The sequence below is a fragment of the Zootoca vivipara genome, chromosome 2 (genome assembly GCF_963506605.1).
Source record: "Zootoca vivipara chromosome 2, rZooViv1.1, whole genome shotgun sequence".
NCBI lineage: Eukaryota > Metazoa > Chordata > Lepidosauria > Squamata > Lacertidae > Zootoca > Zootoca vivipara.
In genome coordinates, this window is record NC_083277.1 from 67,843,691 (window position 1) to 67,865,855 (window position 22,165).

Here is a 22,165-nt window from a genome sequence, read left to right on the forward strand (position 1 = left end):
ACCCGTTTTGCACAACGCGATTTAATCCGAAAGAACTACACACCCCCGGCTGGTTTTCGGTTTATGTTCTGTGCCTAAAAGCCGTTTAGGCTTGAGCAATCCTATCGGCACAGAAAGTTCTATTGGGAAGGTGAGACATGGTAATCCCGAGCAAATTCACACGTGAGCATCGAAATGGTGCTGGGAGCTCATCCCATGCCCCCACTTTTTTTAAATCAGCAATCCTGTGCTGGTTTGCTCAGCAGCAAACCCTTTTGTCTTCAGTAGGGCTCACTCCCAAGCTTGGGGACGGAAGCCTTAAGGATGAATTTGGTGGGACTATCCCATCCCCGCCCTCGCCTCCCCAAAAAGCCTCACAAGCCGATCCTATGACCAGTTTACTGGCGGCTCAGCCTCTCCGTCTCGAACCAGCTTCGTTTACAGGTAAATTGGGACGGGAGTTCTTAGGAAGGAACTAAGCCCCTTTAAGTGGAGCATGCGCACTGGCAACCGAACAGTGGGCGCCGTATGATGCCACTGAAGTGGGGGGGGGCAGGTTTTGTGGATTCCAATAGGATGTGGTTAAAAGCCCCCTTGAAAACCTCCTTGAGACTGGCGGGGGTGGGGTGGGGTGGGGGCGATCTACCTTTCCCCAGCCCCTCTCCTCCTCCTCCCCCCTCTCCGGTGATGTCAATGCCAGAAGGTCCCCTTTGGCTGGAATTGGACCTTGCCTTGCGCCATAAATCCTGGCAGGAGGCAGGCGCTGATGGAGAGGCAAGAGGAGCCACCTGATTGGCTCCAGGCTGCTCCGGGGCCTCGGTTCTTTTAAAGCTAAGCGAGGGGAGGCGAGGCAAGAGAGCGAGAGCAGCTCCAAGCCACCCGGGAGAGAGACGAGAGCGCTCCTTCTCGGCGCTGTCTCTTTAAGAAATGCGCCCCGCCGCCAGCCCCCGAGAGCGCTCGCCTGGGCCGCCGGCTCGCAGGCAGCTCCCTTGAGGCCGACCCAGCGTGGAAGGGAAGGCATCTCAGCGCGAGGAGGGACGGGGAGGTTTCGAACCTCGGCAGAGGGAGGAGCTACGAGACAGCTTACAGACCTACGGGCGCGGGCAGCGCACTCGGAGCTCCCTCGCTCGCCAGCGGCCACCTCGCGCCACTGCGCTCTGCTGCTGCTACTGCGCTTGGCCCCCCTGCTCTCCATCAAAGGGGCTGGCTGGCGCGGGGGGCTGCTACCACTGCCCCGCTTATGCAGCCAGAGCCCGTCGAGGCTTGGCGCCGCCTGTCCCGCAGCGAGCCAAGCCCAGCCCGGAGCCGAGTGGATTTAACCCGTCAAAATCAGAGCAAAGCAAAAAAGCAGACTTCTCCTTTTGCAACCGCTGTGGAATAACCCTCGCCCCGTCTTGGGAAAGCAGCGCGCGCGCCTCCCCGAAGGCACAGCCGGGCACAACTGAGTCTTCTTCTTCTTGCTATGGATTCTTTTAAAGGTGGGATGAATTTGGAAAGGGTTCCCGACGGCTTGAGAGCTCCCCAGGCGCCCCACGACATGGCTTCCAGCTTCCATTTGCAGAGATCGTCCGAGGCCAGGGAAGCGATCGAGAATTCCGCCAGCGAATCGTCCGACACCGAAGTCCCAGGTAAGGGCTGACGTCCTTCGAGTGGCGTCGTTCTTGGGGTTGTTTGCGTCACGTAAGAAAAGAGGGCAAATGCCTGCTTTCCTTACCGAGGGAAGATACACCGGATGACTTTTGTCTTTTAACCAAATACTGTAGGCGAATGCACTTGAACTATGTTAATCACCGAAAGGGAAAGAGGCGCGGAGGGATTAAAACGCTTTTCTAGCATATAGTCGTATATTGCTCTCCACATCCAAGCGAAACATTGGCGTTGCATGCACATATATATATGCACACGCACATAAATTTATGTGCTATAAATTTATTTGAGAGCTGCCATTCCGATTGCGGTTTTTGTAGAACGTTTCTGAAAACATGTCGGCTCCGCTGGGTTTGTTTTCCATCCTGGAAACTGTACAACATGTCAAAATGGGTGAGCACCCATCAAAAATCAGGAGGGGGTGAAGGGTAGGAGTAGACGAGAGAAAGACTGAGAAATCCAGACATTCAGAATCTATATTATTCCATAGGCTGCCTATCATGTAAAACTTGGGTTATGTTACAATATAACTTTATAAAGGGAAAAATCATTTTTAGAAGACGCCAAAATAAGGGGACGGGTGTGTGGTTCTCTCTCTCTCTCTTTCTCTCTCTCTCTCTGTATGTGTGTGTGTGTGTAGATGCTTATACTGATACTCGCAGGTAAACGTGCGTAGTATAATTAAAGTTAATGCTTCAAGTTATTTTAAGGAGACTTTCGGATTTCTTTTTCTCCCCCCTCCAAACTGTCTGCCTGTTTCAATTTTGGCGGATGTCCCGCATATAATAAGGCCCCTCCGCTGAAAAGGTTATCTTTTATTTCAACACAAAACAGAGTCACAGACACCCAGGCCTTGTCCCTCAAGTCGGTACATACGACCCTATTCCTTGCCTTGCCATTTAATTTCGAGAGCTCTGTGGTTAAGATCCCGGGAAACTTAAACCACGATTAGAGGCCTCGATGACAGATTGTAACCTGGAAGTGAATGGGGGAGGGCTGGAAGCTTAAAAGAGCACAGGAAGAGGTTATGGCCGGGATACTGCGTGCATTCTTGGAAGGGAGGTCTACAGAAACCTTTGAGACTTGCAGCAGCACGATTTTATACATATCTACTTGCGATCAAGTCTCATTGTGTCACACGTCTTTCTGTGTAAGTGTGCACAGGATCGCAGCCTCTTTTCCCCGGGCAAAATATATATTGGCTTCATTTAAATTTAAGTATCTTTTTATAACTCTCGAACACACGCACACACCCTGGTGCGTTTTCCTTTGCATAGACAGTTGTTACTTTCGGCATATGGATCTTTAAGACACACACGCAGCCATCTACACAATATAGATATACCGAGAATGTATATACACTGCGTAAGCTCCGTAACAAACCTAATTTGTGTAACAAAAGCAGTCAAAAAACAGGGCTGGGAATGGTCATTATTGCCTCTAGATTTTCCCACGGAAATCGATGATTCTGGGCGCTTTGACGAGGTCTTAAAATAATAGGGAGCTTCGGTTTTAGCAGCTCCGGAGCAAAGGAGGCGCCTTAAGCAAAGTCACGGAATAAATAAACCTCATTTTTCCTTTCCCTTTCCCAAAGACAGCTTGAAAGCGGCCGGGCCTATGCTGAAAGGCCGATGTGTCTTGGTGCGGGGAGAGGGAGCAGTGGGAAAGTGGTCGTTGTCCCCCTAAACTGTGGCTCATAAATCCCAAAGCGTTTCAGCGAGCAGGGCCCGCGCTAGTCCACGCCAAGGCACAAAGTACCTCTCACTTCTTCTAAGTGGAAAAATGTGCTAAGACCAATTAAGCCTAATGTGTGTTATGATTTGAAACTGTATCAGAGGCCCGTTGGAGAAGGCAGACCCCCCCCCTTTTTTTTTCCTGCAATGAAACGGGCAAGAGGGATAAATCAAAGGCCAAGATCTCAATCGCCTTGATGGATGGCGGTTCCAAAGATTTATATGTATATAATTTATATGTATATATAGTAATATATATACATATATATTTCTCAGAGGCAGCTCTCCTGTGCTCTGCCAGTTCGAGGAGGCGTCCCAAAGTGAAATCTTCTCCCTGTGCTGCTGGCCAGCCGGACCCTCTTTCCAGGGATGGCGAACTGGAGGAGCCTAGATGGAGCTAGAGTGGGTGGGATCTGGGTTGCGATGGGTTTCTGGCTTGGACACCACCAAGGAAACTTTTAACGAGGCGAGTGCGTTCCAGGCCTTGTTTGCTTTGCAAACCGCTTACTGGAAAGAGGGCTATCACAGGCTCCAATAAGGTCATTTACTACTTTGGGGTTTGAACCGTGTAACCGTTTGAACTCGCCTCTTTGCTTTCAGAGTTCCCAGATGAACGGTGGGGTCATTTTAAGCACAGCCAGAGCGGGGGATTGGCATTAATCGGTGACTTAAAGGGAATTGAGGGGGGTTTTTTGTTTTTGGTTTTTTTTGCAGAAGTAGAGCTCGTTTATTTAGGATTTTCAGATCCCCACTGCCCGATACATAAAACGACGTTTCCCAAATACATTTCAAGGAAATTAATTCAGTACTAAACCTTAGATTTAGGAAACATTCCAGATGCGAATGAAAGCGCATTCACTCTTGTTTGCGTGAGTCATTGAGGTGTATGCGTGCGCGTGTTTGTATGGGTGGTGTGCGTGCCTTACACACACTGATAGGAGCACACGAAATTCTTCTCGCTCTATAGAGTGGCACATAGTTCCCGATCCAAACAAAGTGTGGGGGGCGAGATTCTGTAGCCTCCCACATCCCACTGGTTAAAGTGTATGCTTTAATCTCACTTTTGAAATCAATGGAAGAAAAGAGCTTGCTGTTTGATGGATCCTGTGCTATGGTTTGATTTGGTTTGATAATTACATAAACACTGATGTGTTGTACATATATTTATGCACGGAATCAATTGCAATTTTTGCGTTTCAATACACAGAGAAATTAGAAGGTGACGATCCTAAGTCAATGCCATAGAACTGGGACTTCAAATAATGTTGTTAGACACCAGCCTGTAAAAATAAGAAAGCAAAGTTTTATGTACGTGAGAACAAAATCGCTCTCATTCTGCACATACACACACAACGGCCTATGGCTGAGATTCATAGTCCCTTTGTTTTAAAACTTATTGCAATGATCTGGAGAATGTTGCTTTTTAAAAAAGCGTTGTGGAGTAAAATGGGTGGTTTTCATAATATTTGCTTCGTTTGCATAGTCGATTATGTGTGGAGTACACATAATCCCACCTGAAAATATTTGCATATGGACTCCTGTTTGCATACTACGATAGACACGCGCAACGCATCAGCATCGGTTAACACACGTGTCTATTGCTATTGATAAAATGCTTCGTAAAATATGAGTTTAAAAACCGTTTTGCAAGCCCGTAAAATTGGAGTGACTCTGCAATAATGAACGAATATATCGATGCAGAAAAACAGACCACTGGTAACCCAACCCTAAACGTTTCTACTCGGAAGAAAGTGCCGCTAGGTTCAGTGGTTAATATTTGCTGCCAGGGATTGCAAGCTGAATAGCTTCAGTTAAGGCGAAATGATTAGTGCTCTCAAAGCATCACCACAGGAGGCAACCCCTTGGGAACAAGTCCCAATTGGACTCTGGGATTTTCTCTTGAGTAAACATGTACAGCATCGTGCTGCATGATAGAAAAAGTTTGCCGGTCTGAAATATGTTTCTTCTACATTAATATGTTAGCACCATAGTGCCGGTGAACCACAAAATTCACTGAAATCAAATTGACCTGTCTAGGTATTTCCTCTTATATTGCTTTTAAAGAAGTAAGAAGCCATAGATATTGCCGCCGCCGCTCGCCCCATTCTAGAATGTATTGCTATAAAATGAACGTTGTATAATTTAAGTAGATATACTAATATTATTAAGCAGGAATAAAAATATGGAGACATCGAACAAGCAAAAGGCAATATATTTAATCACTGCCCAGGCAGCACGATCCTGTGCATATTTACTCGGAAGCGAGTCAATTGAAGGCGAGAATACTTGCACTCCAGGGCGCATACCTATGACACCTTGAAAGTCCTATGGATGTCAGAGGCAGAGTTCAGAATGTGATTGAATTTTGCCCGTTGAAGTCAGTGGAGCTCTTGCCCTCGAAGTCTTCCTTCAGTGACTTCAGAGAGTCCTAGACTGAAGCCCCGGTCTTGATGTAATGTGCCAATAGAAGCTTGTACCAGGTATTATGTTTTGCCTTAACTTGTGTGTACACGTGCACATATCTTGCACTTCGAAACTGAAAATAATTCAAATAATTTCCATTTTCGAATAGTGTAGGTGGGATCAAATGTATTTTGTTTTTGCTGTTGTTGTTTTACTTTATTTAAGGAACCATGGGGGGGGAAAGGGTTCTAAATTTTACCTAACTGAAAAATCATTTGACTGTCAGAATCCAAATGCCCAAAGTAGAAGTTTAACCCAGTTGTGTGAAAGGCTTCGTTTTCGGGTTAAGTAAATTCAAACGTTCCCCTTGTGGGGAGTATATTTTGTGTCCTGGTGCCTGCTGGGAAAATATCCAAAAACAACAACAACAAATCGATGTGAATTCTTCATTGTTTTTAGAGACTTTTTAAAAGAAATGACTTGTAAAGGTTTCCCACGCCTTTTTAAGAAATGTTTTCCCCGTCTTGAATCTCTTAAAGTCCATTATAAAAACAAAACAAAAAAAAGCTGTTGTCATTTGCGTAAAAGGAAGACTAGGTCAGGATCCGGGTTTGATTGGCCTTTGCTTTTGTAATGGAAAGTCCTCGGTTCTGGGTTGTGTTTGATGAGGCTTTCTAAAACAGACGCGATGGTTCCAGTCCAGGAGCTCTCGCTGCTGTGCTAGTGCAAATATGCATTTGAGGAAGATTTGGGCTACAAATCCAGACCTCATTCAGATTTCTTTCTGAAGGAGAGTTCGATGGCTTTGACTTGGGCTAGGGAGTTAGGAGAAGCAGTTTGGACATTTCTGCACACACACACCCGCTTTCTAATTGTAATTCTTTATTTCGCCTCCTTATGCCCGGCCCTTTGCCTTTGCAGAAAAGGAGCGAAGCGGCGTGCAGAAAAGCGACGACGGGAACGTGGATGACCCGGCGAAGAAGAAGAAGCAGAGGCGGCAAAGGACGCACTTCACCAGCCAGCAGCTGCAGGAGCTGGAGGCCACTTTCCAGAGGAACCGATACCCGGACATGAGCATGAGGGAGGAGATCGCGGTGTGGACCAACCTCACGGAGCCCCGAGTCAGGGTGAGCCATGCTTAGCTCTCTCCTCGGGCGCCCGCCTCCCAGGGTTAACCAACCCAGCCACTTCCCAGGCTTGCCTGAAGACAACTCCGAGGCAGCCCGTAAAAGCCCATCGCCAACTCTCCTGGGCCCTCGCCTCCCAGGTCGAGAAACAGCTTTACTCGGAAGTAAGCCCCCATGTGCGTGTCCCAGGGGACGGACTTCCAAGTAAGTTTGTTCCAGAGGTTGCGCGGCCTTCTTCTCCCGGGTAGGTGTGCCTGTGCGGAGAGGAGCGCAGCCTTGAGCCTTATTTAGACACCGGTCTACCAAATAGAGGAGTCCCAGATGAAATCCGAGGAAAGGGAGCGATTGGGGCAGGAGGCGGTTAAGAGGAAGCGCCCGTTGTTGGAAGGTGAGGAAGAGAACCGGGGGATCTGGCGGAGGTGGGACTGTCCAAGGGTGTTTTGTTTTTACAGATCCTAAGCTATCTCTGGTCGATTTCACTTTATGCTAGGAATATCTGCAGAAAGAGGAGGGAAGTCCTATAGTATGTAATTAGAATTAGCTCCTTCGTAGTGAAAAAAGAGACAGTATTTCAGTAATGGGAGAATTTGCTTTACTGAAGGCAGCAAAACGCATAATTCCATGCAGGAAAACAAGGCTGAGCTGGGCCTGATCAGTTCTGTGCTTGCCACCTCCTCAACCAAAGTAATTATTGCAGCCCTATATTCCCACTTGCTCGGAAGGAAGTCCCGCCGAGGACAGCGAGACTTGCTTCAGAATAAACGTGCATAGAGTTGGGTTGCATGGAGGAGAAAGTCCCCGTCGAATATCGTGTAGGAGCCGCGCAACTCATTCCTCGCCCTGCTTACGTAGACGCGTGCCTCGCTGCTTACTCCCGAGGAACGGGCTCGCACGAAAGTGGCCTCAGCTTTACTCGGGAGTAAGAAACCAAACGGGATTTACTTCTGAGTGGACTCGGCTAAGCTCCAACTACAAGCCTGCTTTAGGAAATCTGAGGAACCACCCTATACCCCAAGGGTTGTTCTGGGAGTCGGGGAGGCTGCGATTTGGGGAGCAAAACCCAGTGAAAACGTACATAGCGCACTTCTGAGTAAACGAGGTGAGGAATCGGGCCTCACTTGGGCGCCTGAGGACCAAAGAATCCACGCGCAACAAACTTGGCGCGTCGGGCTCCCGGCGGAGGGAAATCCCGGGAGGGAGTTCGGGCCGCGACCACAGGGCTGAAGCCAGTTCCCTGGAGGAGCATCGGAGGTGATTTTTCGCATAAAATCAGGATACGCAGAGTGCAGGATCTAATCAGCCCCAAGCCCTTCCGGGGCGTCTGGGGCCTACCGGGCCCAGGGGTGGAGAAAGTGGCAGTGGAAATGCGCCCATCCTGGCACGTCGATGGCCCTTTAAAGCCGCTAGGGAGACAGGCCTCCAGAAACGCGGGCGAGGCTTTATTTAAAACAAAATCACTGCTCCATTACACTGCTGAAGGCGCAATCCTACGAACGTTAAGGAGCAAGCTCAACCGAGTAAACATGCCCCGGATTGGGCCGTAAACAAATAATAATCTTTATAAAGAGAGGGAGTAAGAGAGACAAAACCCTGCCCCAGATCATTGTCCTTTTCCGTAGCATGGGAAAAGCGGGTCTTAGCCAGGAGAGCCATCTTTCAGAATTTACTGTTCTCTCCTGGATTAATTAAATGCAGCCATTTAATACCAAGCAGGAAATCTATTTTCTCTTCGGGCGATTGCTGGGGGAGAGAGAGAGGGAGCCCAGGCATCCGGGTAGAAAGCCTTTATGAATGCGCTCTTTTTCATGGGGCCAGGAAGGGATCTTTCAAAACAAAACAAAAACCATTGTGCCGTCTGATCTAGAATTGAGGAACTTGTGGGTTCCCCCCCCCAGGGGAGTCTTGGTCCCGGCCGCTCTCATTGGGTGGTACTTCGCTTGCGCGACGTTTCCTTGGCGCATTTCCTTAGATGCTAGACTGCAGTGAGACCGCGAGACACGTCCAGGACAGAACCCTGCACTTCAGCTCTAAGTTTAAGCATATTTAAACAAACCAGAGGCGGGAAAGAATAGTAGACAGACACCCTCTGAAATGCCTCGTTTCTTTAGCCCTCTTTATAGCGCCGGCCCACATTCTGGCGTCTACGCATTCTACGTAGGGGAGCGATCACACCGCGCCTTTAGCTAATGTAGGAGAAGGCAGGGGCCGCGCTCGTTTGCACGTGCTGGGCATTGTGAATGGTGCTGGCTGGGCAGAACGTGGCGTTTGCGCGCTGTACTTAAATTACTGCAGAACTCGGAGATTTAAAATAAATTAAGAGGCTTGCGCTGGATTGCCCTGGAGGAGAACACTGGACACGATCCACCCCAAAATAAGCACTTCAGAAAGGTGCATTTCTGTGGATTCAGGTTCACCTGAGCTCACTGAGACTTAATTCCAAGCAACTACGCCCTGCTTTGGCCTGGAAGGTCACATTGAATTCAGCGGCCTAGCCAAGTACCTGCTTAACTCTCCCCAGGAAACATAATCCGCGAGGGTGAATTACCTAGCGCTCAGTCGGACTTCTAAATTAAACATAGGTAGGGTTTGTTGCTGGATCGTGCCCACTGCGTGAAAGTAAATCCCGGTGAAATGAAATGTTATTTGATATGTTGCGCTGAGATTGCTCTGTGTGTGTTAGAGAGAGCTGTGCAAAATCCCTAAAAACCAGCAGGGAACCATATATAAAAGGCCCCATTTCCTGTGCGGTTTGGTTTGTTGTGTTTCGCTTTGTTTTGGCCACCCCTTCCTTATATTCGTGTACATATTGTTTGAACGCCAACAGCCTGATTCACAAAATTGGTTTTTTAAGCGGATGGCTCCGTCTCCCTGACTGTGCCCAACCCGCTTTCGGTGAGAGTTCATTTCAAGCGCGTGGCCCTAAAACGCTAAGTTCCCCTGGAATTAAAGAAACTACAAATTCAGTGTTCAGGATCGGAGTAACAATCCCATTGGTGTTGACTTTATATGGACTGGGCCTTGTGGATGTGGGAATATTGAGGGTGGCAGGAGAGGCTATATTGATTATTAATATATTTCCTAACTTGTAGCTCTAACACACCCCAAAGCACACTTTAGCTTCAATAGATTTCGTTGAAATCAAAGGATCCGCGACTTCCAAGTCTGTGCGTAGGTAGGAATCGCTAGCGCAGCACGGACAGGATCCGCAGAGTAAACTCAGCTACCAGGGCCAGTTGCATTGGGCTCCCGTCAACAAATCATTATAGTCCTAAATCCGTACAGAGCTGATCTCTTACGCCTCTATTGCCTACAACTGGAGAGGCTGTTTGTTTGTTTGTTTTTAACGTTTTCCTGCCCCAACTGGCAGGAAAAAAATATCATGCCGTAGGGAGAGGATTAGTATTTTATTAGACTTTCTCTTTGCTTGTTTTTAACTTTGGATTTTTAGTTTATTGGACTTTTTTGGAGGTTCTCTCTCCACCCTCTTTTCTCTCTCTGTTTCTCATCTTCCACCACCCCCCACCACCCCATTTATGAGCCCAGGATACTTCCTTACACTGTAAGGAGAATGAATCCTCCTAGCGCCAGAGCTGCGGGTGCGTTTAATCCCCGCTGAGGATAGTTTGCGACATAACTACAGTGGGCGGAAGCGAATGTCAAGATGCCCATTCAGTTCAATGGTTCTGCCTTGCATCCTCTTAAAACCGCGTCATCATGGGCTCCAGCTGGCGACCAGCCTAAAGTGTATTGTATACCGCAATGGGGCAGGAGAAGCGACCAGGGAGTACCGGTATATGTGTAAACTCAGCACGGAAAAACGTTAAGGGAAAGGCTTGTTTTGCTGGAGGTCAGCTTGGAGTCTTGGGGTTTTTGAAACCGCGGTGAAGCCGGATCCGATGCACTTTTACTCGGGGGTAAATCACACCAAATCCAGTGTGACTCTCAAGTCACGCCTGCAAGGGATCTCAGCCACCTCCTCAGTCTGCTTAAATCGCCCTGTTAGGCTGATATTTTGTCCCCAAGCGGCACTTGCAAAGGAAGCCCCGCTAATTTATTTTCAAAGCAAAATAAAAAATAAATAAACGGGCACTTAACCGGCTTAGGGATCGGGCTATTAGAACTGGGAAATCCGCAGAGGTTTGATATTTATTTAAGGTTTGATATTTAATGCAATTAGGCCAGCTCTGTCTCCTCAAAAGTGAACCCCGGCTTATTCCCCGGGAACTGCGCAGGAAATGGCAGCCCTTGTGACAAGCAAAAAGAAAAAGAAAAAAGCTATGGGTCGTTTTTGCAGTAAAGGAAATTTAAGCAGTAACCCCGAGGCCTGAGGTCAATGGGACGTGTGTCCAAAACAAAGCATGGGCAGGATCGGGGAATATGCTGCATTTTTGCAAGGATGCGTTTAGACTAGTTTTGGCGCGATCCAGCCGAAGTGGATCATCTGAGGATCACTTGCTAAATTCTTGCCAAGGTGTCACTCCCCACGGGTTCTATTTCCCCCAAAGCGAGATGTAAGACTGTAGCTTCAAATTCTAGGAACTAGCCCCGTTTGTAGGGCTTCATTCGGCTGGAATCGCCCCGTCCTTACTTCTGTCCAAATCTAAATGAAAGGCCGTTTTTGGAAATCCCACTTTGGCCTACTTAAATCACTGAGACCTGGGCAAAACAAACCAATAAAAGCGTAGCTTGCAGATGCCGCTTTTAACCTTTCGGGGGCAGCCAGAAAAATCAGGTTTCCTCCCAAGTAAATTTTGTGATTGCGTTTATACTTGTAAACAGCTTAGATTGAAGCCACTTTGGCAAGTAAGAGGTAGACAAATCAATAAATAATAATAGACGTGTGGGCAAGCTGAACATTTGGTGAGGAAGAATTCGGGGAATTCATTCCCATTCATTGCAATTATCCTCCTCCTTCAGCCTTCTGCAGATAATGCATATATATTTAGAAGCAGCCTTAAAACTCAGTTTTGCCAACCCACCCTTAATTTGCTAAGAGGACCTTCCTTTAAAACGTCTAGAAGCCATCATTAAAACTATTAGCCTCATTTTCAGGAAATTCCTGTCTGGAAGCACCTTCTGAAAAATGAATTACAGGTTTTGAGTGTGTCGCCTTTCTTCGTTTCCTCTTTTATATTTACACCGGATCCTTCCTCCTCCCTGGTCCCTTTCCCTTCACAATTTGCCTTCCTGTTCTCAATGTAGCATTCGAGTTTGTTGCCCCTAAACTCAGACACTGGTGAGCATCAGCTACATGCATAATTTTGAAGTAGATGGCTGAGTCTGAAAGGCCCCCTTGAATGACACAGCAGCCATTCCACTTTTTGGAAGGACCTTACTTAAGGAAAAATGGGTTCTGTTGGAAGAGCTCACTTTCTAAGAGGCCAGGTGGATGTGATGTCCTCTCACATCTGCTTGGTTTCCCTGACTCTCCTTAGCCAGGACCTGTACAAAGACCACACAACCCACCAGTAACACAGTCAGTTCCGGAGGCCGATATTTTCCACCAAGGGAAGATATTTTAACCTGTAGCAGAAACCACGTGGAAGACAAACCTCCCCATTAGATCGGCCGTCTCTTAACAGGACGCTAAACTAGATCCGGCTGTGTCCTGCTTCAGGTTATGAGTTGGGTGTCTTTTCCTGTTCTCTGAGCTCTGGATTTTTATGAAAGGGAACTCAAAGCTTTCCCCAAAGATGCACTTTCCACAAATCTGCATCAGATCCCTCACCCCTCCTCTTTCACCGTTTTTTACATTAAACCCCAGGAGCAACTAGCCTCCTTTTGCTCTCCAGCAGCAAAGCTGTAAATTCTGAATATTAAACGCAAAGGCAGATGCTGCATCCATTGAAAGGCGAAGGATGTAGGGGGTGGTTGGCTCTGTGTTTACCTTAAACCTACTTGCCCAGCCCCACTTTTTATGATCTGTAAGGAGGGTGTTTTGGGTGCGTTTTTTGTTAAAAGCGTTAGCATTGGACAAAGCAGACCAGCCGCCATAACCAGGGCCTGATCACAACAAGAGTATGGTCAAGGGACGTTAATTCTCTGCAGAGAAAGGAAGTGAGGGTTTGAAATTTTGGAGATCATCAAGAGGAGAGAAATCGGATGCCCGTCCAAAGCAGCAGTCTGCAGGAAGGGATTTATGCAAGGACAAAAACATCAAGGACAAAAACAGCTTACATGTCTTATTGCATGGAGCCTCAAATATATAATGCTTGGGAGAGGGGTGGCAGATACAGAATTCATTTCTGAGGAGGTGTGTTCTTCCTAGGACAACTTTCTCCAGGGCTTTTTAAAGGAGAGCAGGAAAACTAGATAAGGGAAGTCTAGAATCTGGCATGAGTTCAGACTGGGCACAAATAGATGGACAACATGTTTTCTTCAGTATCCCCAGAAAGGCACCTAGACTGAGAATATAAGCATATTTATTTATATTCAATTCATTTGCTGATTAATCAATTAAAAGCCCTCTTAAAGCCAATGTTCTTTAACTGGCTTGCAGCCATAGTTTTAAGGATAATTGCTCCCCAGAGACAGGAACTGGACCCTAGCTGAGACCTAGAAACAAATTGTACTCTACTGGCTCTACTCAATTGACTTCAACTCCAGTTGTTCCTTTGGGAGGGCTGGGGGTGGAGGCGAAGGGAGGCTGAATGGCCTCTCTGGCATAATAGATTATCCACAAACAGCTTTCCCAGTGGAGTGGAGCAGCATGAATATGGGAAATATTGCAAGTGACAGTTCAGCTTAAAAAAAAATCCAGACCAGCAATCATGCTAGTTTACAGCAAAAAGATGGTCAAAAGTACCATGGCACCTTTTAAAGCCAGGACAGGGAACTCCTAAGGCCCTCCAGATGTTGCTGGATGCCACCAGCCCCAGCCAGAATAGCCAATGGTCAGAGATAATGGGAGCTGTAATTCAGCAGCATCTGGAGGGCCACAGGTTTTAAAGGCTAACATTGTTGTGCAATCTTTTAAAGGCAATAGCTTACTTTTATCAAATGCATAAGTTGGGCTGAGAGAGTGGTAGGTGTCTATATACAATGGAGGTGTCTATATACAGTGCCCATAGGTGTCTATATACAATGGAGAATTTAAAAAATCAGTTTAATGTGCTGATCCTGCATGTTTTTAACATTCCAGTCACCCTCTGCCATCCATTTTTTAAATTTCTAAACAGTGTTTCAATACTATCGAATCATAAAACATCAAGGCAACATACAAAGTTAAAACATGAAAGACCATTAAAACTAAATAAACTTCATGCTTCCATATCCACTTCAATAAACTTAAGAATTAATATAGGCTGTCCTTACAAGGTGGCCCCAAACCTATTTTTAGTGCCAGGGTTATATTGCTAGATCAGGTGAGCAATGTATTTGAGTGCAATAAGCTTGTAGAATAACTCATAGATTTATTTCATATTTGGGGGGTTAAAGGAGAAAGAAATAGCAGAAATCTATTGAACATTGACAGCTCTTCTTTTAGAGAAAGAAAAGCAATTTTGAACATGCTTGAAGTGTTTCTTCCTTTACTTTGGTTGTCCCTTTTTTCCTTTCTAAATGGCTCAGAAGCAACTATTACTGTACTTTTAACCATGTTGCACCCTTGCAAAGCATTTGGCAGAATACTCCTAGTTTTCAGAAAATAGGCCTCCAGAAATTCCACCAAGTGATTCCATAATCTGGTATGAAGATGCCACAACGGAGAGAGAGTATATTAGCTGTTAACTAAATGACATCTTAGTCGAGCTTCAGTTAAGCGGAGATGCTTTCCGGAAGCATCGGGCTGGCCAGTACGCAACTAGCTCCGACATTGCTAACGTCGTATCCTCCAGATATTGTCTACTCCCGTCAGCCCCAGCCAGCATCAGCAAAGGCCAGGGATGATGGGAAGTGGATGCCAACGACATCTTGAAGCGCACCCATCAGCTGGCCATCCCCGGAATAGCCGGACTTTGAATCTGATGCTACTACCCTTCTTGGGTCCTTCCGTTTCATCTGGTGAGCGCTTCCCATTAAAAAGGCTCCGACCGTGTAGCGGCGGATGCCACAGGGGGACGTAATGTAGGGCAGCAGGGCTGGCAGCCAACTTTGAAGCCCTCTATGCTATTATTCTTCTTCTTACTATTAATAATTTTCTGTACCGCTTAATGGTGACGTGTAATAAAGTGGGGGGGGGGGCGGCAGGGGAAATAAGGCCATTGAAATCAGAAGCTGGAAGGGATCCCAGGGTCATCTAGTCCAACCACAGGAGCCAACTTGTAGGGGCCCTCTGCCCCCCATAAAATATTTGAGGGAGCCCTCCCCCAGGTTTATGGGTATTGCAATTCAAATGGCGTGTGCGCGCCACTTCATGTGATCATAGAATCATAGAGCTGGTTGTGAGCATTAAACGCCCGTTTGCAGATAGTAAACTTAGGGACCAATGCAGGATTATGCAGCTGTTGCAACCTTGGCATTATCAGCCCCACGCTATAACCAACTGAGCTATCCAGGCTCAATGATCAATTATGTGGGGTGTGACTTGCCCCCCCCCCCGCGCGCCAATATTTATTCAAGTTGGCATCCCTGAGTCCAACTCCTGGCACGCTGGAATATTTTGCCCAACTTGTGGCCCGAACCCACGACCCTGAGATGACGAGTCTCATGCTCTCCCGAGTCTAAACTGCTTTCCCCAGTCTGGGTGGGTGGGTGGGAGGAATGGCGAGCAGCGTTTTCGCCGTCGGTGGAGACTGGCCACCCCTCGCTAAGCCCGGGCCCTGCTTTGTCCGCCCCTTGCAGGTGTGGTTCAAGAACAGGCGCGCCAAGTGGCGGAAGCGGGAGCGCAACCAGCAGATGGACCTGTGCAAGAGCGGCTACGTGCCGCAGTTCAGCGGCCTGATGCAGCCTTACGAGGAGGTGTACGCGGGCTACCCGTCCAACTACTGGCACGCCAAGAGCCTGGCGCCGGCGCCGCTCTCGTCCAAGAGCTTCACCTTCTTCAACTCCATGAGCCCGCTCTCGTCGGCGCAGTCCATGTTCTCGGCGCCCAGCACGCTGCCCTCCATGAGCATGCCGTCGTCCATGGGCCACTCGGCCGTGCCGGGCGTGCCCAACGCGGGCCTCAACAACCTGAGCGGCTCGTCGCTCAACACGGCCATGTCGTCGCCCGCCTGCCCCTACGGCCCGCCGGGCTCGCCCTACAGCGTCTACCGGGACACTTGCAACTCCAGCTTGGCCAGCCTGAGGCTCAAGTCCAAGCAGCACTCGAACTTCGGCTACAGCGGCCTGCAGAGCCCCGGCTCCACCCTCAACGCCTGCCAGTACAACAGCTGACGGGCCGGCGCCTCCGCACAGGGACCGCGGCGGCTGCGCGAAGGGGCCCGAGGGAGCCCCGCAGGAGGAAGGGCGCGGCAGCGGCGGGGCGGCGACGACGGGAAAGGAGAGAGAGAAAGAGCGAGAGAGACGGGGGTTCAGACGACGCCCCAGCCCGGCCCTGAAACACGGGGATGAGTTGCAATGTATTTCGTTCTCCTCTGGATGATGCGGGTTTTGTATGCGTGTTTACTTGAACTTGCACAGGACTTCCTCTTCTAAGCGTCCACTTTATTCGAAGAAATACGGCGGGGAGGAGAGAGGGCGGGGGCGGGGGGGAGAAACCGCGCCAGCGAAGAAAGGCGCGGCTCGTGGGCGGGGTTTTTTGTGGTAGAGGGTGGGAGGAGGAAGGGGCGGGGTTTCCGGGGCGGGGTTTTGCTTGCTTTTCCGGCCGCTTCAGGAGAAGGGGCGGCGACTCTGGCGAGAGGGGGCGGGGCTTCGTGTCAATGGAAAGATGGGAACTCTCAACCGGAGCAAATGTCATCCTGACAAGGGTCAACCACTTCAGGGAGGTTCTGTTTATCTTTTCGCCTTTCCCTGCGCTTGGCCGTCGGGTGGGCGGCGTTGCTTTCCACGTGCATGAGTGACTCTCGATGGGGATTTGTTTCTTTAGCTGAAAACGATGGAGAGCCGGCCATGCCGAGCACTAAGCGGCTGGAAAGGTTCCTACCTCTCTCTCGTTTTATTCCCTCCCAAGACGGCAGTATCCCCCCCCCAACATCCCTCTTTAAATCGCATCCCTTTAAAAAGGAACTTTGCAGAACCCCCTCCCCAACCCTTCCCCTTTGCAAAAGTCTTACCCCTGATAATCAAATTATCGTTCATCCTTATTTAAATGGCTCTTTTTTTAATTAAGAAAGAATTCTCCTAGAGAATCTAGGGACAGAAATGTTTAAAATACGGAAAAGGACTATCCTGAAACGTCCATACTGCATCTTAAAAGGAAAGGAGTATAGTAATCTCGTGGATGGGGGAAATGTTTGAAAAAGTGACTTGCTTTTCCAGCTCTGAACAAAAAGCAAGGAGCCCAAACAAGAAATCTTAAAAAGGTGTTATGATGTAAATGTAGATAATACTAAAATGACTATGAAAATGATAAATATGATCTTAACTATTAATACGCATTAAAAACGCATATGAAGTTTTCCTGCAGACATATTTGTTGCTTCTTTCTGTCAATACTTATTACCTGTAGATGACAAAGAAACGTAATATAAAATGCACAAGGTACTTCTTTCCCAGTGTATTCCCACCTGTGGTAACCGTTACGCTGGATGTTTCAATAATGCTGTTGTGGAGGATGCAGTATATATATTGTTTTATAAGTTATGTTTTTGTGATTTTTTTCCAAAATTAAGAGCATGGGAATAATAATAATAAAAAACCTCTTCAAATGCTTTTGGTCTTCCTTTCTAGCTATATTAATGTCTAGATCCTCTAATCTAAAGAAAATATCCCAGAGGATATTTTGAATATTACATTCAGTACTGCAGTCTGGTAGTGGTGGGCTTTACCTCCTTTGTCTTCTTATATAATTAATGAGCCCAAAAATGTAAACATGCTGTGAGACCAAGTGAAAGAGTGGCCTGTGCATAAATTGATCAAGTATCACTATAACTTTGACATTGAACATTTACTTGCAATTGAGTCCCATGGCCTTCAGCGTGGGATTTGCCTCAAAGCCATTGAATTAGTCCCCTAATATTTAGTGCATAGATTCCAGTGATATTGTTTCCAAGATTATGATCTCAGTGCTACAATATTAAATACAGTACACTTAACTTTGAAGTGAACTACAATGAAATCAATAGATGATTTCCTGGTTGAAGTGATGGGGCTTGCCCTTAAAATCAGGGTCTTTCCCATGTACAGAGAAAGTACATGGGAGAAAGTAGAAAGAGAAAGAAAAGGAGCAGAGGGGCTTTTTGCTCCTCCATTTCTGGAAAATGGAAAGGGTTGGGGCTTTTTTTTCTTTTTTTTTTTCCTCCTTGTTAATAGAAAGTAAGCCCTACAATTTCCAAAGAGATGTCTCCAGCATCAGAGCTCCTGGCTGAAACCTGCAGTTTTGGGTAGAGACAGTCAGCAGGTTAATTAAGAGCTGAACATAGTTTTGATAAAGCCATCCAATGATGTGAACAATTTTTTTGTGTCAACCTTTTTGGCCAAATAAATCTTTAAAACAATCCAAGGCCAGTTTTCCAGAAAAAAAGTGAGAAGATTGTGGACAAGCAGCCATCCCTCTCTTGAACCTTTTCTGAGGGGGAGGATACACTCCCTTTTCCAACCTAACTGCAATACTCCTGGTGTATACCCCATAGACTTCCAACACCTTGATGGGGGAGAAAGATACTGGAGAAAAAGCACGGTACAACAGTAGGATTTTAATACTCCACTTTAGGCCAAGAACAGAACTGGATTCCCCGACACCCCCAATATAAACAGCTGAAAGCAAGCCTGCAATACTCAAGCAAATATTTAACCATGATTACAAAATAATCTTGTCAGAAATAAGTTCTGAGTGGAACTTGAGCTCAATGGGGCTTGCTCTTAGGCTGCAATCCTAAACACACTTTCCTGACATAAAGGTAAAGGGACCCCTGACCATTAGATCCAGTAGTGACCGACTCTGGGGTTGCACGCTCATCTCGCGTTATTGGCCGAGGGAGCCGGCGTATAGCTTCCAGGTCATGTAGCCAGCATGACAAAGCCGCTTCTGGCAAACCAGAGCAGCACATGGAAACGCCGTTTACCTTCCCGCTGTAGCGGTTCCTATTTATCTACTTGCATTTTTGACGTGCTTTCGAACTGCTAGGTTGGCAGGAGCTGGGACCAAGCAACGGGAGCTCACCCCGTCACAGGGATTCGAACCGCCGACCTTCTGATCAGCAAGCCCTAGGCTCAATGGTTTAACCACAGCGCCACCTGGGTCCTACCACAGCGCCACCTGGGTCCTGACATAGAGAACCTTTTATGGACTAGAATCCCCTTTTAAGCATTAGTTTTAGTTGCTTGAGATGTACACAACATGAATTCAAAGAGGGGTGATGGGACTGGAGAGGGGGGCAGGCAAATAGCCATGAAATGCAAAGGTGGCTGTACTGGTAGGTCTTTTGCTTTCCTGCACAGATCCCAAATCTATCCAAGATGAGAATAAAGTGACACATTCACAGGAACAGTAATGATAATTCTGATTTCTTCAATAGGGTTTGAGGAGCTCCCAATATATCTCTATAGCGTCATTTATTTTTACATATCAAAGCCATGCAGAGAAGGATAACACTACTGAGACTTGCTGATGGCATTGCTAGGAAAGGGGTTACTTAAAGCCACTAACAACCCAAGCCTAAGAATACTTTGAAGCCCTTTTGAAAACAATTAGACTTTCCTAGTAAATGCATTGGGTTGTGAATTGAAAAGTAGAGGAGAATCTTTCAAATCATCAAAGAAGGTCAAATTTGCAACTATAACTGTGAGGTTAGGTAAACATGAACATCAGGAAACCCCCTTTATGGAACATTCTATCCTACGGTAAAACTAGATTTTCCCACACGCTGTGTTTTTTGCATTCTTTAAAAAAACACCACCTAGTTCACTGCAACAAACTGTATGAAAAGATTAGCTATTTTGGTGAGTATGTCATTTGCAGTAGCCATTGGAACTATTTTCAGTCTCACATTTTGAACATGATTGCTGGTTAAGTGGGGGGGGGGGGAGAGAAATGACATGGGAAGTGATATGTGGAGAACTGCCATATTTTCTGCATAAATCTGTGTCCAAGATCTTAAGACTTCCGCCATGTTAACAGATCCACAGCCAGGAAAGTGGCCTCAATGTACTATTTCTGTGCAGAGATGCTCAAGTGATTGCTGCAAAACATCTCTCGAAGAGCTCTTTTCGCTTCGTTTATCTGGTGGTGTTATGGTGAAGTCAAAGAAAGGCAGCCTGAGAAGAGAGGAGAGGAAAAGCTTCCTGTAGGATACTAGCAAGGCATCAGATTAGGAAGTCAACCCTATCAACAGGGACTTATTTTTGAATAAATGCTCACATGAACCAAGATATTAATACATTTGTCCACTTCCACCTTGAAGCCAATAAATTTAGATGCAGCCCTATACCCATTTATGTGAGAGTACACCCATAGAACTCGATGGGATGTCGGGCAGATCCATACTACACATTAAAAGGACCTTCAGTGGACATTAAAAGCACATGACTTCTCTCAAGGAATCCTGGGAAGTGTAGTTTGTTGGTGCTAGGAACTGTAGCTCTGGGGGGAACTATGGTTCCCAGAATTCTTTGGGGGAAAGACATGTACTTTTAATGTGCATTCTAATTTTATTATCGGCCCATTTATTTTCTTCTTACACTAGACTGGCCATTGAGTGAGTCTAGGTTTCATTCTTCCTCTTTATTGTCCTTGTATCATATCATTATTATGCCTACTCAAAAGTAAGTCCCATTGAAATCAGAGGATTTTACTCTCAGGATTGCAGCCTAAATCATCTGGAGCTGTGTACAACTGTGTGTATTTTGATGCATATGGGAAGTCCAAAAGCAGGCAGGACCGGACATTATGCAAATTTAGTACATTTTGAATTTATTTCATTATTTTGCATAATTTACCTTGCCTCTGCTCCATGTGGGCACAACTGCCTAATTAATTAAAAGTCTGTTGAGTCTTCCTCAGGACTGAGATGTCTCTGTTCATATACCTTCCAAGTTTCATCTTTACATTAATTTGTTTTTTAAATCATTATATATATGTGATATATATATATGTGATATAGACCTCCCCATAGGATTTATAGACTTTCCTATAGGCAAAGTTCTCAGGGTCAGTAAGAGCAAATGCAGTCTTAGAAACATAAATCCATAGCAATGTAAGAGCAGAACAAAAAAAACCCACAATTACCCTAAAAAGAAAGAAAAAACATTAAGCTACTACACCTGCTTAACATTAATAGCTTCTAAACTTGACATGAGTCAACAGTGTGATGCAGCAGCTAAAAAAGCCAATGCAATTCTGGGCTGCATCAATAAGAGTATAGTGTCTAGATCAAGGGAAGTAATAGTACCACTGTATTCTGCTCTGGTCAGACCTCACCTGGAGTACTGTGTCCAGTTCTGGGCACCACAGTTCAAGAAGGATACTGACAAGCTGGAACGTGTCCAGAGGAGGGCAACCAAAATGGTCAAAGGCCTGGAAACAATGCCTTATGAGGAACGGCTTAGGGAACTGGGTCTATTTAGCCTGGAGAAGAGAAGGTTAAGGGGTGATATGATAGCCATGTTCAAATATATAAAAGGAAGTCATATAGAGGAGGGAGAAAGGTTGTTTTCTGCTGCTCCAGAGAAGCGGACACGGAGCAATGGATTCAAACTACAAGAAAGAAGATTCCACCTAAACATTAGGAAGAACTTCCTGACAGTAAGAGCTGTTTGGCAGTGGAATTTGCTGCCAAGAAGTGTGGTGGAGTCTCCTTCTTTGGAGGTCTTTAAGCAGAGGCTTGACAGACATATGTCAAGAATGCTTTGATGGTGTTTCCTGCTTGGCAGGGGGTTGGACTGGATGGCCCTTGTGGTCTCTTCCAACTCTATGATTCTATGACTCTGAGTCAAGTTTAACCAGGGTTTTGGCTAGCATCCGAATGAAAAGAGAGTAAGGTGCCAGCCAAATTTCAGAGGGGAGAGAATTCCAAAATCAATGTGCCGCTATGGAGACTTTGAGTCCTGCATAGTATATAGCTCCTGATTAGGCCTGGGTGGTATATCGATATATTGCCCCGGATCGGTATGTGGGGACAGATCGTGATGACAGCTACACTCAGTGGTATATTGCTGGTGAATCTGTCATCACACTTGCGTCCATCTGCCTCCAGCGCCCAGCGTGCTGAGGGAGAAACAAACTAGCTGGGCGCTGGA

The 22,165-nt window shown here is 46.7% G+C and overlaps 1 protein-coding gene across 1 annotated transcript; it reads left to right on the forward strand.

Moving 5' to 3' along the window:
- The first annotated feature begins 1,148 nt into the window (after positions 1-1,148).
- On the forward strand, positions 1,149-16,204 carry PITX1 (paired like homeodomain 1). The gene is made up of 3 exons (XM_035108022.2): positions 1,149-1,607; positions 6,684-6,889; positions 15,671-16,204. The coding sequence occupies exons 1-3, from the start codon at positions 1,442-1,444 to the stop codon at positions 16,202-16,204; spliced, it is 906 nt and encodes a 301-aa protein (XP_034963913.1). The 5' UTR covers positions 1,149-1,441.
- The last annotated feature ends 5,961 nt before the right edge of the window (positions 16,205-22,165 follow it).